Genomic DNA, 15014 nt, shown 5'->3' with positions numbered 1-15014 from the left:
CCTTCCCCAAAGTCTTCCCTGTTCCCACCTGACAACTTTTTTCCTACTTAAAACTCTCAGAGGGCTTCCCTGGTGGCGCAGTGGTTGAGAGTCCGCCTGCCGATGCAGGGGACGCGGGTTCGTGCCCTGGTCCGGGAAGATCCCACGTGCCGTGGAGCAGCTGGGCCTGTGCATCCGGAGACTGTGCTCCACAACGGGAGAGGCCACAACAGTGAGAGGCCCGCGTACCCATACCGCAAAAAAAAAAAAAAAAAAAACCTCTCAGAGATCTTGTATGTATAGCCCTTACTTGTATTTATCCTTTTCTATACCTGTCTAGTGATGGAATTAATAAAATATGAACAAAATGGCCCATAAACTTGCAACACTCTAGGAAGAAACTCATGTATTTTACAACAAATGATCCTCAAAGATCAGAACTCAAGGCGTTATTTATAAGAAATATTAACGTGTACTGAAAAGATTTAAAGTCGTATGTAGTTCTATTCACAAATTCTAATTGGGTAAGAATGAAAACAAACTCTATAAACAACATATTATATTTTAATATCACACAAAGCAAGCTGAAAATGAAATTAACCATTACAACTTGAAGCTCTCATATAACTTATTCCTATAATTCAGAAATAAAAATCCAAATATGCTTAGGATATGGGCATGAAAATCATACTGGATGCTAATCCCAGCGCAAATGAAACAAATTCAAACTATCTGACAGGTGTGAAAATCAACCCTCGTTGCCTACTCGTATTCCTTTAACTAAAGCAGAAATAAAAGTTGTCAAACAAAGAAGGAACATGAATGGATTTTAGAACAGAAAGTATTTGATAGCAATTCTCATCCTCTTTAAGAGATAAGGTTGTCAGAGAACAAGAACTGGCAAAAAAAAAAAAAAAAAGTCCTTTCACACTCTGGAAAGATGTAGTATTTGCAAGCCTGTTACTTTTCTTTGATACATAAGGTTAGAAAAAGAAGAAATACTACAGGCCAAGTTGATGTAAGGAAACAATGATACAGCAAACAATAAATAATTGAAACATTATAACTACCTTTATAAAACAGAACAAATCATTAGTCTGAGGTAAGTTTTTAAAGTGATAAAATGTATTCAAATGGCCATATATGAAAGAACACTAAAATTTCTTAACTTTAGATTCATTGCTTTCTTTCACATCCTCATTTAGTCAGTCACCACATCCTGACAACTTTTGCTGAAAAAGTTTCCCTAACTCCTCAGAATTCACTATCAAATGCCTATGATCCTGTGATAATTTTCTAGTTTTGACTCTAATTTTGCTATCTTCCCCTCAAGTTTTTTTTCCCCCTAAAAGAATCATTTGCATCCCTGCCTTACTCAAAAACCTCCAAAAGTTTCCTCACTTGTAGACTAAAGTTAAAACACCCCCATTTCACAATGTGACAGTATCAGTATACAGTCCCAAGCCTCTACTCGAGGCATAATAATCTCCTCTCTGATTTCCAGGACACAGCATGTTACTGTGCATTTTCACTCTTGCATTTCAGTTCCACTCTCCATGGTATACTACAGAGATACTATGGGTGGCCTCTGTCCACCCATCCAAATCTCTCTGTAAGGCAAACAACATTTCTTGAGTATTTACTGTGCTCCAAGCACAAACACATCATCTCAAGCTTCACCATCTTTTCAAGCTCTTTCAGTCTGTAAAGGAGCTCTCCTCCCTAATGATTCCCCTCCATTTAGCATGCAGGAGGAGAGAGATGTTGCTGCACACGGGCTTTCTCTAGTTGCGGTGAGCGGGGCCTACTCTTCGTTGCGGTGCGCTTCTCAATGCGGTGGCTTCTCTTGTTGCGGAGCACGGGCTCTAGGCGCGCGGGCTTCAGCAGTTGTGGCTCGCGGGCCCTAGAGCGCAGGCTCAGTAGTTGTGGCGCACGCAGGGGGTTTAGCTGCTCCGTGGCATGTGGGATCTTCCCAAACCAGGGTTCAAACCCGTGTCCCCTGCATTGGCAGGCGGATTCTTAACCACTGCGCCACCAGGGGAGTCTCTACTCCATTATTTAAATCACACTGATATCGCCGTGATAAGTCAAATGAGTACCAGAGACTAAGGCTAGCAATGAAGAATAAGAGTTCATTCATTCATTCATCACAAATCTGAGCTATTACCATGTGCCAAACACAGTTCGGGGTGTGACAGGCAAGGAGCCTAGTCTTGAGAAATGTGACTGTGCGTGTGCTGGGGAAAAGGAGGTAACCAACACTGAACACAGAATCACTTTGGACTCTGACAAGTGCTTTGAAGCATATAATACAGGTTCGACTGACTAGCGAATAAGCATAAGAGAGCTACTTCAGAGAGGCAGACAGGACGGGCCTCTCAGATTTAACTGATGAAAACTCAGCTATGTGATATAAGTTTTTAAAAATCTAACAAACCAAGGTCCCTACATTTTACTTGAGTTTCGGATACTGTCACAATCACATTTTGAACATGCATATGTCTTATGAAACCCTCCTAAAAGACAACACTCCCCAATATGAAAAAGTAAAGCACAAATACTGTGCTCACTAAGGGCTAATCAAGATTGCTGTCTTTACAAAACAAAACAAAACGAAAGACATTTGCTGACAGTTTCACGAGACCAGGTCTTGCTCTAAAAGAACACTCCAGTCCACGGCCTCTCCTTTCCTGAGTTCAGAGCTCTCTCAGCTCTCCTGAGAACTGCATAAGAACCAACAACCTAAAAGAACACTTTAAGGGTACGCAGAGACCAGTTCTACTTTCTGGCTGAGAAAATTCTAACAGGAAGCAGACACTCAACTTCCTTATACAGACTGATAACTAAAATCAGTTTCACCAAGAGAAGATGCAGAAATTTTTCAGCTTGGGGTTAAATGCACCGCTCACATTGGGGGACACCAAGACAGGGCCCCAGAAAAACCACGTCGTGGGGAAAGGAGATCCATGCCAGGCAGGTTCGGGCTCTTAACTGGCTGAAAAACACTGGGCGTCCCTTAACTAATCTTCTCGTCTGCAAACGAGCATAACAATGAGTCCTGCCTCTCAAGATAACTGAAGCTCTAATAAGAAGGCCGTAAAGAACTTTAAAAGGCGCACGGGGTGGGACAGTCTCAAGTCACTGAAACTACTTTAAGGAGGAGCGCAAGCGGGAGCCGCGCAAACCTTACCTTGACCAGCCACACTCCGGTGTTCTGCTTGGCGCCTGTCAGATCGAGTTCCCCGCGCTCGGCCATGGGTCTGTCGCCGGCGGAGGCGTGCGGGCCAGAGCAGCGGCCCCGGAAGCTGGGGGACTGAGAAGCGAGGGACCGGAGCACAGCGCAAGCCGGAGCCGGAGGCTGACTGTGAAGAGCCGGGGTCCACCTGCTGGGACGCTGGGATCCCGGGAAAAGAGGAACACGCCGCCGGGAGCCGGGAACTGCGCCTGCGCGCTGCTACCGTCAGTACGGCGCACTGCTGCAGACAAACTTCCTGAGCAGGCAACTTCTTGAGTGGGTGTGGCTACTGCCGTGGGCTGTGTCCGAGTGATTAGAGCATAAGGTGGGATGGGCCAAAACGTCAGCAATACTTTCAAAGACTAGGTAAGCGTAACTGAAGAAAGAAGGTGTCAAAACAGAAAAATGGGGTTCAAAGAGACAAAGGCTGTCAGTATCTGTCCAACCCTGGCCAAGGAGAGAGAGACAGCATTTGGAGGACAGGGTAGGAGTAATAAAGTGAATTAGCACAAGTGGTCTCAATTGAAAGGCACCTGAGCACGTCCAATTAAACAAGCAGAGTACACCCCTTTTAGACTCCAAAACCCGGAGCCCTGTAATTAGGTCAATGACAATAGACATGTAACAGACAAATCTGATTGTTAAACTTCCCTGCTTATAGAATTTCCTCTCTCTCTTCTTGCCTCTTAGAATAAAATTCAATCCTCTCCACACAGGCCCTCTCAGTTTGATACCTGCCACTCAATGCACCACACATCCAACCACACCTAACCCATCAGACCTCCCTGAATACAGCAGAATGTTCCTCAATTATTTCAGAGCCTCTGCACACCGGATTCCCTTTACTCAGATGACCTATTCTTCCCTTACCCTCATTCTCACCTCTGTCTTCTGATTGGCAGACTCCTACTTAGGTGTCAAGACTAATGGAAATGTCACTTCCTATGAGATCTTTTATCAACTCCCCCAGAGGAAGTTTCATTTTTCTTCACATCACAGTGTGCGATACTTAGCACGATGCACTATAATATACATGTTTACATGCTGCCTTTGCTTTCTAGACTATGAGCTCCTCCTAGGCAGAAATAGTGTTTTATTCATTTTTTATTCACAGCATCTGGCACAATGCTTGACACCTGTCAGATTTCAATAGGCTTTGGCTGAATGAACATTTTCTGGAAGAGAAACAGACAGTAAGATATTGTAAGAATGGCAAGTAATGTATTGAATCCTGCATCAGAACCATACACATAATTGAAGAAATTCCATGTCTGTGCAGCATAAGGCTAGAAAAAGCTGTCAGGTCACTGAGATCAGCTGGGAAAACTAACAGGAAAAATAGGAGACGAGGCATGTGTTAAAAAGGAAGATTGCATTCTTGTGTTACAGCTTGGGAAATGGCCTTAAAAGATATAAAGGACAAGTGGATAAAGAGAGCTGCTTTAAGCATTGATCAAATAGAAGGAATAAATTAAAATATGAGACCATAAGAGAAGAGACTTAATGTAGTCTGGATGACCCTAGTAATGACCTTTAGAGTAAAGGATTAGAACCTTGGCCTTGATCTGTGGCTTATGGGAAGCCTAAAAATGTGTGTGTGTGTGTGTGTGTGTGTGTGTGTGTGTGTGTGTGTGTGTTTACAGGGATTGGGGGAGAACAAATAGCTAAAGAAGAAGAAATGCCTAGAGAAGAAAGGAAAAAGTGAATATTTTTAAATGATTATATAAGGAAGAAGAAGAAAAAAAAAACTTATTGAGCACCTCATCCTCCTACATTGCTGAATAAAGAACAGACTTCTTCTATCTGTCCTTTTCAAATTTCCTTCCAGCTTGAAGAGGATGCTTACGAGCTGTGAGAGGAAAGGAGGATGCGGGCTCCATGAAGCAGATTCACAGATTTACTTTGGAGACCAGCAGGGTAACATATATTACAGCTAGATCCTTCACCCTCCTAAGGGCCTATTATATGCCAGACATCGATAATTTTGGCTGGATAATAAAAACATCCAGCTTTATGTTCTTTCCACCATGATCCCATACCCTTAATATCCATTCCCACACAGGTTCTATGGATTTCTGCTTGTGGTCAATTAGGCATATCCAGTGCAGATATTTTAGGTATCTCTATTGCCCAATGATGCCAGAGACCATTAGTGTTCTCTTTACTACTTGAAATAGAGTCATTAGCATCTTTAAATCTAATTAGGTTAGACAGCCAGTTCCAAAAACCCAGAACCAATTTAGGAAAACCTATCCTTAACACCCTGTTCCTCTAGGATCACTCTCAGTACCAAATAAGTATTAGTCAGGGTTCTCCAGAGAAACACATGATAGATAGATAGATAGATAGATAGATAGATAGATAGGCATTTACTGTATAGGAATTGGCTCACATGATTATGGAGGCTGAGAAGTCCCAAGATCTGCATTTGGCAAGCTGAAGACCAGGAGAGCCAAAGGTATGCTTCTAGTCTGAGTTCAAAGGCCTGAGAGGCAGGAGAGATGATGGTGTAAGTTCCAGTCCAAATCTGAAGGCAGGAGATGATTAATGTTCCAACTTTAAGACAGGCAGAGAGAGTGCATTCTCCCTTACTGAAACTTTTTTTCTACTTTGGCCTTCAACTGATTGGGTGAAGCTCAACCATATTGGGGAGGACAATCTGCTTTACTCACTCTACTGATTCAAAGGTTAATTCATCCAGAAATACCCTCACAGACACACCCACAATAACCTTGGACCAAATATCTGGACAAACTGAGGCCCAGTCAGGTTGGCACATAAAATTAACCATCACAGACAGATACAGAGGTCACCACACAAAAAGGAAACTCACAAATTCTTTACTCTCCCAGATGATTGACTAGTCAAGTTTTTTTTTTTAATGGAAAATGTCAATACCTTATCTTATTATTATTAATGTAAGTATGTGATGCCAAAGAAATGAAGGTAATTTTACAAACTCAGAATTTTGGCAAATACAAGAAATTTCCACTTTATTACAGTTTTATACCACATTAGTTCAAACGCATTTCTCTGCAGTTCCTTCAACAGAGCTCCTCTGGAATTATTTCAGTCATCCTTAACATGTGACTTTACCAAAGACTTTGAATGTAAAATAAACGTATAAAATTTCAAATTACTAACTTTTAATTATGAATGGGATAGGAAATAAAGTCATCAGATGATGGCCGGGGATATTAATTTCCAACAAGACACTTTGTTGAAATGTTTTTTCTGATACCCCAGATATAAATGAGAACCTTCAAAAAATAAAGGGCAGAACCAAAGTACAATAAAGAAGCCTCCGCAGCTTAAGCCTCCCATAGTCCTAAACCTCTGACAGAAGCTAGGCAAAGCATCTTTCTTGCAAATTAAGTGGGTTTCCAGTATTTCCACGTAGTTGAGCTTTCAGGGACAGACACTCAAGCATATCCTTAGGATACACCATCTTGGCTTGGTTGTATTAATTATGCCTGAAGAGTTTAATACCCATCCAAGTCCATAGGTGGAAGAACACATAAACGGGTATGGTAATCAACAAGAGCAGACTGTAAGAGCACACCACAGAGGCCGAGTATAACAGTCCTGCTAAAGAGACCAATGGAATAAGGGCAGTCAATGTAGAAAGAGGCAGAAACATTCTTTTCCTCCACTTTTTACACACCACTCTTTTTTCTTTTTATATAGATTTATTTATTTTATCTATTTCGTTGCTGCATGCAGTCTTTCTCTAGTTGTGGCGAGCGGGGGCTACTCTTCGTTGCGGTGCGCGGGCTTCTCATTGCGGTGGCTTCTCTTGTTGCAGAGCACGGGATCTAGGTGTGCTGGCTTCAGTAGTTGTGGCACACGGGCTCAGCAGTTGTGGCTCGTGGGCTCAGTAGTTGTGGCTCATGGCCTCTAGAGCACAAGCAGTAGTTGGGGCACATGGGCCTAGTTGCTCCGTGGCATCTGGGATCATCCCCCGGACCAGGGATCGAACCCGTGTCCCCTGCATTGTTAGGCGGATTCTCAACCACTGTGCCACCAGGGAAGTCCCCACTCTGGCTTTTTAAAAGGTGGATGGAATTTAGAAAATTTAGTTGTGCTGTTGTTTTCAAGTATGACCTATGGCTCCTTCATTTCTTCTTGCTTCTTATTTTGATGTGTCATCCTAGCTGCCTGTGGTATCATGTTATGAATCCCATCAACAGTTGGATAGGCTATTCCTAACTCTTCGTTAATCAATTCATTGGTCGATGCTTCATATCTCAGCGGCTTCTTGGAGAGCGGGCACACCAGGAACAGCAGCAGCGCTGGGTCGAAGGCGCGGAGCCGTTTCCTCGTCCTCTCGCTCTTGTCTGTGGCGACCGCGACACCAACGCGTGCAGATGCCTCTGGGCGCCCGCGGACGGCTCTGCGTGTGTCCCCCGCAGCGCTGAGGCGAGCTGGCCGCACACTCCACTCAGCATGTTCCGGCGGCCCGCGACCGGGCGTCTGCGCGCCCTTGACCACCCCCCTCTAGTTTTTATTAAATCTTTTAAGGCACAAATGCAAGCCAAGGAGGGAAGGCTCAAGAACTCACTAATGGCGGAAAAATTTTCAAGAACACGACATGTTTTGTAAATTTAGAACACCACAGTTCTATCGTGTAGCCATTAGAGGATAAGCAGCAGTCTTTAGAGGAGATGTTACAAGCGAGTTGAAGGAATTAGAATGATATTAACAGTAGCTGAGTCCACTCTCAGATTTTGTCCTTGGCCCTCCCATAGGGGCCCAGTGTCTCTCTAGGCCAGAGATTCTCTTTGTTCATACTTACTCAGAAACATTCTAGCAAGAGGAAGTATTACCTTCAGCGGCATTCATATAGGCAGAAAAACACGATCACAAAATCCTTCCTTTTTAAAAATTTTTTTCTTCCAATTTTATTGAGATATAATTGACATACAGTACTGTATAAGTTTAAGGTATACATCATAATGATTTGACTTACAACCTGAAATGATTATCACAATAAGTTTAGTGAACATCCATTATCTCATATACGTACAAAATCAAAGAAACAGTAAAATATTTTTCCTTGTGATGAGAACTCAGGATTTACCCTCTTGACAATGTTCATATATAACATACAGCAGTGTTAATTATATTTATCATGTTGTACATTATATCCCTAGTGTTTATTTATCTTATAACTGGAATTTGTAACTTTTGCAAAATCCTTTTCAATAAGCCAGACTTACTCTGTATTGGTTGTTAACATAAAGATTTTCATTCAAAAATTACAAATGGGGCTTCCCTGGTGGCGCAGTGGTTGAGAGTCCGCCTGCCGATGCAGGGGACACGGGTTCGTGCCCCAGTCCGGGAAGATTCCACGTGCCGCGGAGCGGCTAGGCCCGTGAGCTATGGCCGCTGAGCCTGCGTGTCCGGAGCCTGTGCTCCGCAATGGGAAAGGCCACAACAGTGAGAGGTCTGTGTACCGCAAAAAAAAAAAAAAAAATTAAAAATGAATGTGGCAATGTGGTCATTAATTAGATTTCCCCTATACTAGTGATGGTATAGATCGAAAATTTTGCTTTGATATCACACCACGGCTATATGATCCCATCTGTAAATTCTCCCTGCCTCTCCCTTTGACCTCTCAGTTCTCTCTTTCACAGAATACCTGCCTTCCCCGGCAGAGTCCTTTCTTCCCCAGTCATCCACAAACAAAAAGAAATACTCCCTGCAATAGTTTCCATGTTGTTAGCACGAGCAAATGGTTGGGCACGAGCTGTGGAGTCATGGCTTCAAGTTATAGTACTGCTGCCTACTACCTTAACTATTTCTTCATCTCGGCACCTAATTCCTAGCTTATAAAATGGGATTATTATACCTACCTTGTAGAGTTCTGACATGATTAAATGTGAAAATAAATCAAAAAGAATTGGGCTTCCCTGGTGGCGCAGTGGTTGAGAGTCTGCCTGCCGATGAAGGGAACGCGGGTTCGTGCCCCGGTCTGGAAAGATCCCACATGCCGCGGAGCGGCTGGGCCCGTGAGCCATGGCCGCTGAGCCTGCGCGTCCGGAGCCTGTGCTCCGCAACGGGAGAGGCCACAGCAGGGAGAAGCCCACGTACTGCAAAAAAAAAAAAAAAAAAAAAAAAAGACTTCACACTACAATGTGAAAACTATGTGGTAACTGCATTAATTATATTGGGTCAAATAACTGAAAGGAAACACAAAAAATTTATTATAGGCAGTGGTGTGCTGGTAAATGTTTAACAACTGGCTTCTTCTAACCCCCAGAAAAAGCCCTGGTTTGTAATGTTTGCCTGATTTTTTTTTTTTTTGAGGATTCAGTTTATTTATTTATTTAAAAAAAATTTTTTTTTTTTTTTATGGCCACACCTCGTGGCTTAGTTCCCTGACCAGGGATCGAATCTGGGCCCCCTGCAGTAGAACCGCAGAGTCCTAACCACTGGACCTCCAGGGAAGTCCCTGTTTGCCTGATTTGCAGTGTGAAGTTGGATGAGATGCATATTAGCATGGCATCGTATAGTATTTTCACCCAATGGCTACATTAGATGGAAATAGAGCGCATAGACAATCGTAAAATACAGTAAAATAATTGGGAAGTGATGAGTTTTTGGTTTTATTATCTTGGTGTTCAGTATAATTTATTTAATCATTAGTGTTCTGGAGAGAAGGGAGTAGCATGAGAACCTGCTGTATAGCATAGGGAACTCCACTTTGCTGTACAGCAGAAACTAACACAACATTATAAAACAACTATACCCCATTTAAAAAAAAAAAGGGAGTAGCATCTGCAAACCCCAAAGGGACCTATGTGTTGTTGTCTGTGGAGCGGGGGCATGCCAGCAGGCAGGGCACAGTGAGTGAGTGACAAAGCAGTGATAATGTCACCAGTTGGAGAGGGAATGGGAGGTCAGCCCATGCAAGGCCTTGCAGGCCTTGTTCAGATCAAATATAAACTTGAAGAAGCAGGTTTTTTTTTTGGCTGCGCCACGCGGCTTACGGTATCTTAGTTCCCTGACCAGAGATCAGCCCAGGCCCTCAGTAGTGAAAGCGTGGAGTCCTACTCGCTGGACTGCCAGGGCATTCCCTGAAGAAGAGTTTTAAGCCTGAGTATAAAATAATCAGATTTGCTTTTTTTTTTTTTTTTTTTTTGCGGTACGCGGGCCTCTCACTGATGCAGCCTCTCCCGTTGTGGAGCACAGGCTCCGGACGCGCAGGCTCAGCGGCCATGGCTCACAGGCCCAGCCACTCCACGGCGTGTGGGATCCTCCCGGACCGGGATACGAACCCGCATCCCCTGCATCGGCAGGCGGACTCTCAACCACCGCGCCACCAGGGAAGCCCCAAATTTACATTTTAAGAAAGATCTCTTTAGCTACTGTGGAAAAAAAAAGTGGATAGTTAGGGGCCAGAATGGAAACCAAGAGACTAGTTCAGACATTACTGCACTAATCCACGTTGGAAGGAGCAGTGGTTTGTATGAGGAAAGTGGAGATAAAAAGAAGTAGATGAACTGGAAACATATAGACAGATTTAGGAGGTCGAATTGACAAGGCTTTGTGATTCCTTGCTGTGTAGCAAAATAGGACCATTTACTGGGCAGAAGACCTGAATAGATATTTTTCCAAAGAAGACATACAGATGGAAAATGGGCACATGAAAAGATGCTCAACATCACTAATCATCAGAGAAATACAAATCAAAAGCACAGTAAGATATCACTTCACACCTGTCAGAATGGTTATCGTCAAAAAGTCTACAAATAAAAAACGCTGGCAAGGATATAGAGGAAAGGGACTATATGCTGTGGGTGGGAATGTAAATTGGGGCAGCCACTATGGAAAACAGAACAGAGGTTCCTCAAAAAACTAAAAATAGGGACTTCCCTGTGGTTCAGTGGCTGGGACTCCGCATTCCCAATGCAGGGGAACTGGGTTCAACCCCTGGTTGGGGAACTGGATCCCACACGCATGCCGCAGCTAGGAGTCAGCATGCCGCAACTAAGAGATCCATGTGCCACAGCAAAGATCCTGTGTGCTGCAACTAAGACCTGGTGCAGCCAAATAAATAAATTAATTAAATATTTTTAAAAATTAAAAAAAAAAACCAAAAATAGGGACTTCCCTGGTGGTTCAGTGGTAAAGAATCTGCCTTACAATGCAGGGGACGCGGGTTCAATCCCTGATCGGGGAACTAAGATTCCACATGCCATGGGGCAACTAAGCCCGTGCACCACAACTACTGAGCTCGCATGCCTCAACCAGAGAGCCTGCGTGACACAAACTACAGAGCCTATGCACTCTGGAGCCTGCGCGCCACAGCTAGAGAGAGAAAACCCGCACACCACAACTAGAGAGAAGCCCGCATGCCTCGACGAAGATCCCACGTGCCACAACTAAGACCCCATGCAGCCAAATAAATAAATAAATAAATAATAAATCTTAAAAAAAACACCTAAAAATAGAATTACCATATATGATCCAGCAATTCCCCTCTTGGGTATATATTTGAAGAAAACAAAAATACTAATTCAAAAAGATACATGCGCCCCAATGTTCATAGCAGCATTATTTACAGTAGCCAAGATATGGAAGAAAACTAAGTGTCCATCAACAGATGAATGGGTAAAGATGTGAGATATATATATATATATATATATATATATATATATATATATAAAATGGAATACTACTCAGCCATATAAAAGAATGAAATTCCGCCATTTGCAACAATGTTCTAGATTTAGAAGGTATTATGTGTACTGAAATAATCCAGACAGAGAAAGACAAATACTGTATGTTATCACTTACAAGTGGAATCTAAAAAATAAAACAAACAAATGAATATAACAAAACAGAAAGAGACTCACAGATATAGAGAACAAACTAGTGGTTACTGGTGGGGAGAGGGGAGGGGGGAGGGAGGGGATTAAGGAGATACAAACTATTATGTATAAAATAAACATCAAGGATATATTGTATAGTACAGGGAAATATAGACATTATTTTGTAATAACTTTAAATGGGGTATAATCTATAAAAATATTGAATCACTGCATTATACATCTGAAACTAATGAAATTTTGTAAATCAACTATACTTCAATGAAAAAAAAATAGGACCATGTACCAAGTGATAACTCAGTACAAGAAAATAGAACAAAAGACACACACATAAACACACATAGCTTTGCTCCTTCTGGGAGATGAGACAAGACTCTGCATGTATTTTCCCTGATGGATAACACAATTCAGTTGAATTGCTTTTGTTAAGTGTCTTATGTCTGATGTAACATATGGTTACTGTGGCCTGCTAAAAGCCTTCAGTCTCAGTAAGTCAGTTTAATTGCCCATTAGGGATTACTCTGGGAATAAAGTGTTAAATAAAGCATGAGAAAATTTAATTTGTCATTGCTGTAATGAAGTCCAATTTGTTTTCATATATGATTTACCAAAACATTTATATCATACTTTATATATTAAATAAAATTATAGTTAGGAAACAGCACTGAAACCCTTGATCAAAGTGCCCAGATAAAAATCACAAATAACAGTAAGTCCTAAAATATCATATTAAACAGATGGGTCCTCATTAGTGTTCAGATTTCAAAGCCAGGGAGGCCATGTGTGCCGAGTATCAATGAGGAATTATGTCCATATTCCTGCTAAGAGCAAAAGCGAGGCCCTTCCTTATCGATGGATCTGACTTCCCACCCAAATACACAAACATCAGGGACAGGAATAGTTTTCACATGCAGGGTGAGCTAAAGCAAGGATGTGCCTACCCATCAATGGGTAAAGTCGAAAGTTCAGTTTAAGGCTCCTTTCTATAAGTAGAGCTCTTGCAATAGCTTTGTCAATGCGTTTTTTACTTCTCTCTCATGTAACAACTGAGATGATGATGGCTCTGCTCCATGTACTTGCTGGGAACCTAGGGTTCTTCCATCTTATTATTTCGTCATCTCCGGGGTGTTGTCCTCCTCTGCATGATGGACCACAAAGTCTGCATCTTCCAACCAGCAGGAGAAGGAAAAGGGGAAAAGAATTATACATCACTTTGGCCAGAGCTTCAAAATATTTTTTTTTCATGGCAGCATTATTCACAAGAGCCAAGAGGTGGAAGCAACTCAAGTATCCAAGAACAGATGAGTGGATAAACAAAATGTGGCCTATACATACAATGGGGTAGTATTCAGCACTAGAAAAGGAATGAAATTCGGTCACCTGCTGCAACATGGATGAACCTCAATGACAGTATTCTAAGTGAAACAAGCCGGTCACAGAAAGATGAGTATGTGTGATTCCACGACAAGAGGTACCTAGAGTAGTCAAACTCATAAAAACACGGCAGAAATAAAGGTAGAATAGAGGTTGCCAGGGGCTAGAAGGGGGGAACGGGAGTTGTAGTTTAATGAGTACAGAGTTTCAGTCTTGCAAGATGCGAGAATTTTGGAGGTGGATGATGGTGATGGTTGCACAAAAATGTGAATGAACTTAATGCCACTGAATGGATAAGATGGTAAATGTTCTGTATATGGTACCACAATTTTTACAAACACCTAAAATTAAAAATAAAAAATTGTAGTCTGAATTGGGATCCAAATAAGGGCCATATGTTGTGACTGGTTGAAATGTCTCTTAGTTCTCAGTCTCTCTCTGTCTTTCTCTCTCTGTCTCAGTCTCGTTGTTAAAGAAACTAGATTAGTTTCTTAGATATAGTTCTTTAACTATACACTTTTCTACATTCTGTATTTTACTCATTGCATCTGAGGGTATCATTTATGATGTTTCTCCTTCCCTTTTATTTCCTACAAACTGCTAGTTAGATCTTGAGGCATGATCAGACTCGCGCTTGATTTTGGTGGAGGTGAAGATGATTTCCTTCCTGTGTGCTCTTGTGCACTTCCAGCCAGAGAGAGGTCACATCTAGCTTTCTTTCTTCTTGCGATGTTGGCAACCATCGATGAGTATTGCTGAGACCCAACAATTCATTAGGAATTGCAAAATTGTTATATTCCAGGTGCTGGGCTGAGTCGCTGCTGTCCTGAGACAGAGGCTGCCCCAGAGGAGCCAGTGGGGACCAGGGCTGAGGGGTTGACCCACCCACCACTGGCTTAGGCTCCCCATGTGGATTCATTGACACACTGACTCAAGGTTACTGTGTATGGGTTTATTTGGATGGACTATCTCTTAGGTACTACATTAAACATTTTTACCTACATTAACAGAGACACTTTTAGGCTGGAGGAGTACTCCAGGGGGTTCAGCTCTCAATCCACCTGTAGTACTCTGATGCCCAGTCTTGCATCCTCTTCATCCTTCAACCCCAAAGCCATAGCCTTTTCTGTTTTATTTTCCTGCAACATCCTTTGATCACCCACCAAGAAGAGCTTCCATGGCCTATTAAAATTGGAGCTCCCAAATTTGCTACTGGCTGATTGCCTAATTGTTTTTGTTTCTACACATAATAGATTTCTACAGCATTTGCCTCTCAAGCATCCAGAAAGAAAAGCACTCTCTTTGGTAAACTAAGAGAATCAAGTGCAGAGTAACTCCATTCAATTTGCACAAAAGTTCGGCTCTGCGTGGGGATAAACTAGGCTGGGTCACAAGTCAGCTCTGTAAGTAGCTGCCCCATGTGGACACATCTCTGCAATGCCTCAGGACCAGTAAACAAGCTATTTGTTTACTGTCCTCTGGGAGGACAGAACTGATCAAGACGGAATGACTCCTGAGAGGAGTCAGTAGTTAGTGATACTTCTGTTCCACTGCTATTTTATTTTTCTGGCTTCAAGGCTCAGATTCAACTC

General features: G+C 42.4%; 2 protein-coding genes and 1 pseudogene across 2 annotated transcripts in view; all 3 read right to left on the bottom strand.

Moving 5' to 3' along the window:
- The window catches only part of GTF2F2 (general transcription factor IIF subunit 2), a 150464-nt gene extending 147044 nt beyond the window's left edge, over positions 1-3420 (bottom strand). Inside the window, exon 1 of the mRNA XM_067713652.1 lies at positions 3170-3420. Coding sequence (XP_067569753.1) covers positions 3170-3235 — 66 coding nt within the window. The 5' untranslated portion in view covers positions 3236-3420. The remainder of the gene's footprint in view (positions 1-3169) is intronic.
- A 1730-nt stretch (positions 3421-5150) lies between these two features.
- Positions 5151-6868, bottom strand: LOC137211317 (phosphatidylinositol N-acetylglucosaminyltransferase subunit Y-like). The gene has a single exon (XM_067713653.1). It carries the CDS (start codon positions 6852-6854, stop codon positions 6678-6680), a length of 177 nt encoding a protein of 58 aa, XP_067569754.1. The 5' UTR covers positions 6855-6868; the 3' UTR covers positions 5151-6677.
- A 449-nt stretch (positions 6869-7317) lies between these two features.
- Positions 7318-15014, bottom strand: part of LOC137211316 (protein preY, mitochondrial-like) — a 29590-nt pseudogene continuing 21893 nt past the window's right edge.

Source organism: Pseudorca crassidens, chromosome 18 (assembly GCF_039906515.1).
Source record: "Pseudorca crassidens isolate mPseCra1 chromosome 18, mPseCra1.hap1, whole genome shotgun sequence".
Taxonomy (NCBI): Eukaryota; Metazoa; Chordata; class Mammalia; order Artiodactyla; family Delphinidae; genus Pseudorca; species Pseudorca crassidens.
The sequence above is the reverse complement of the archived record's forward strand: the minus strand, read 5'-3'. Positions and strand labels throughout refer to the sequence as shown.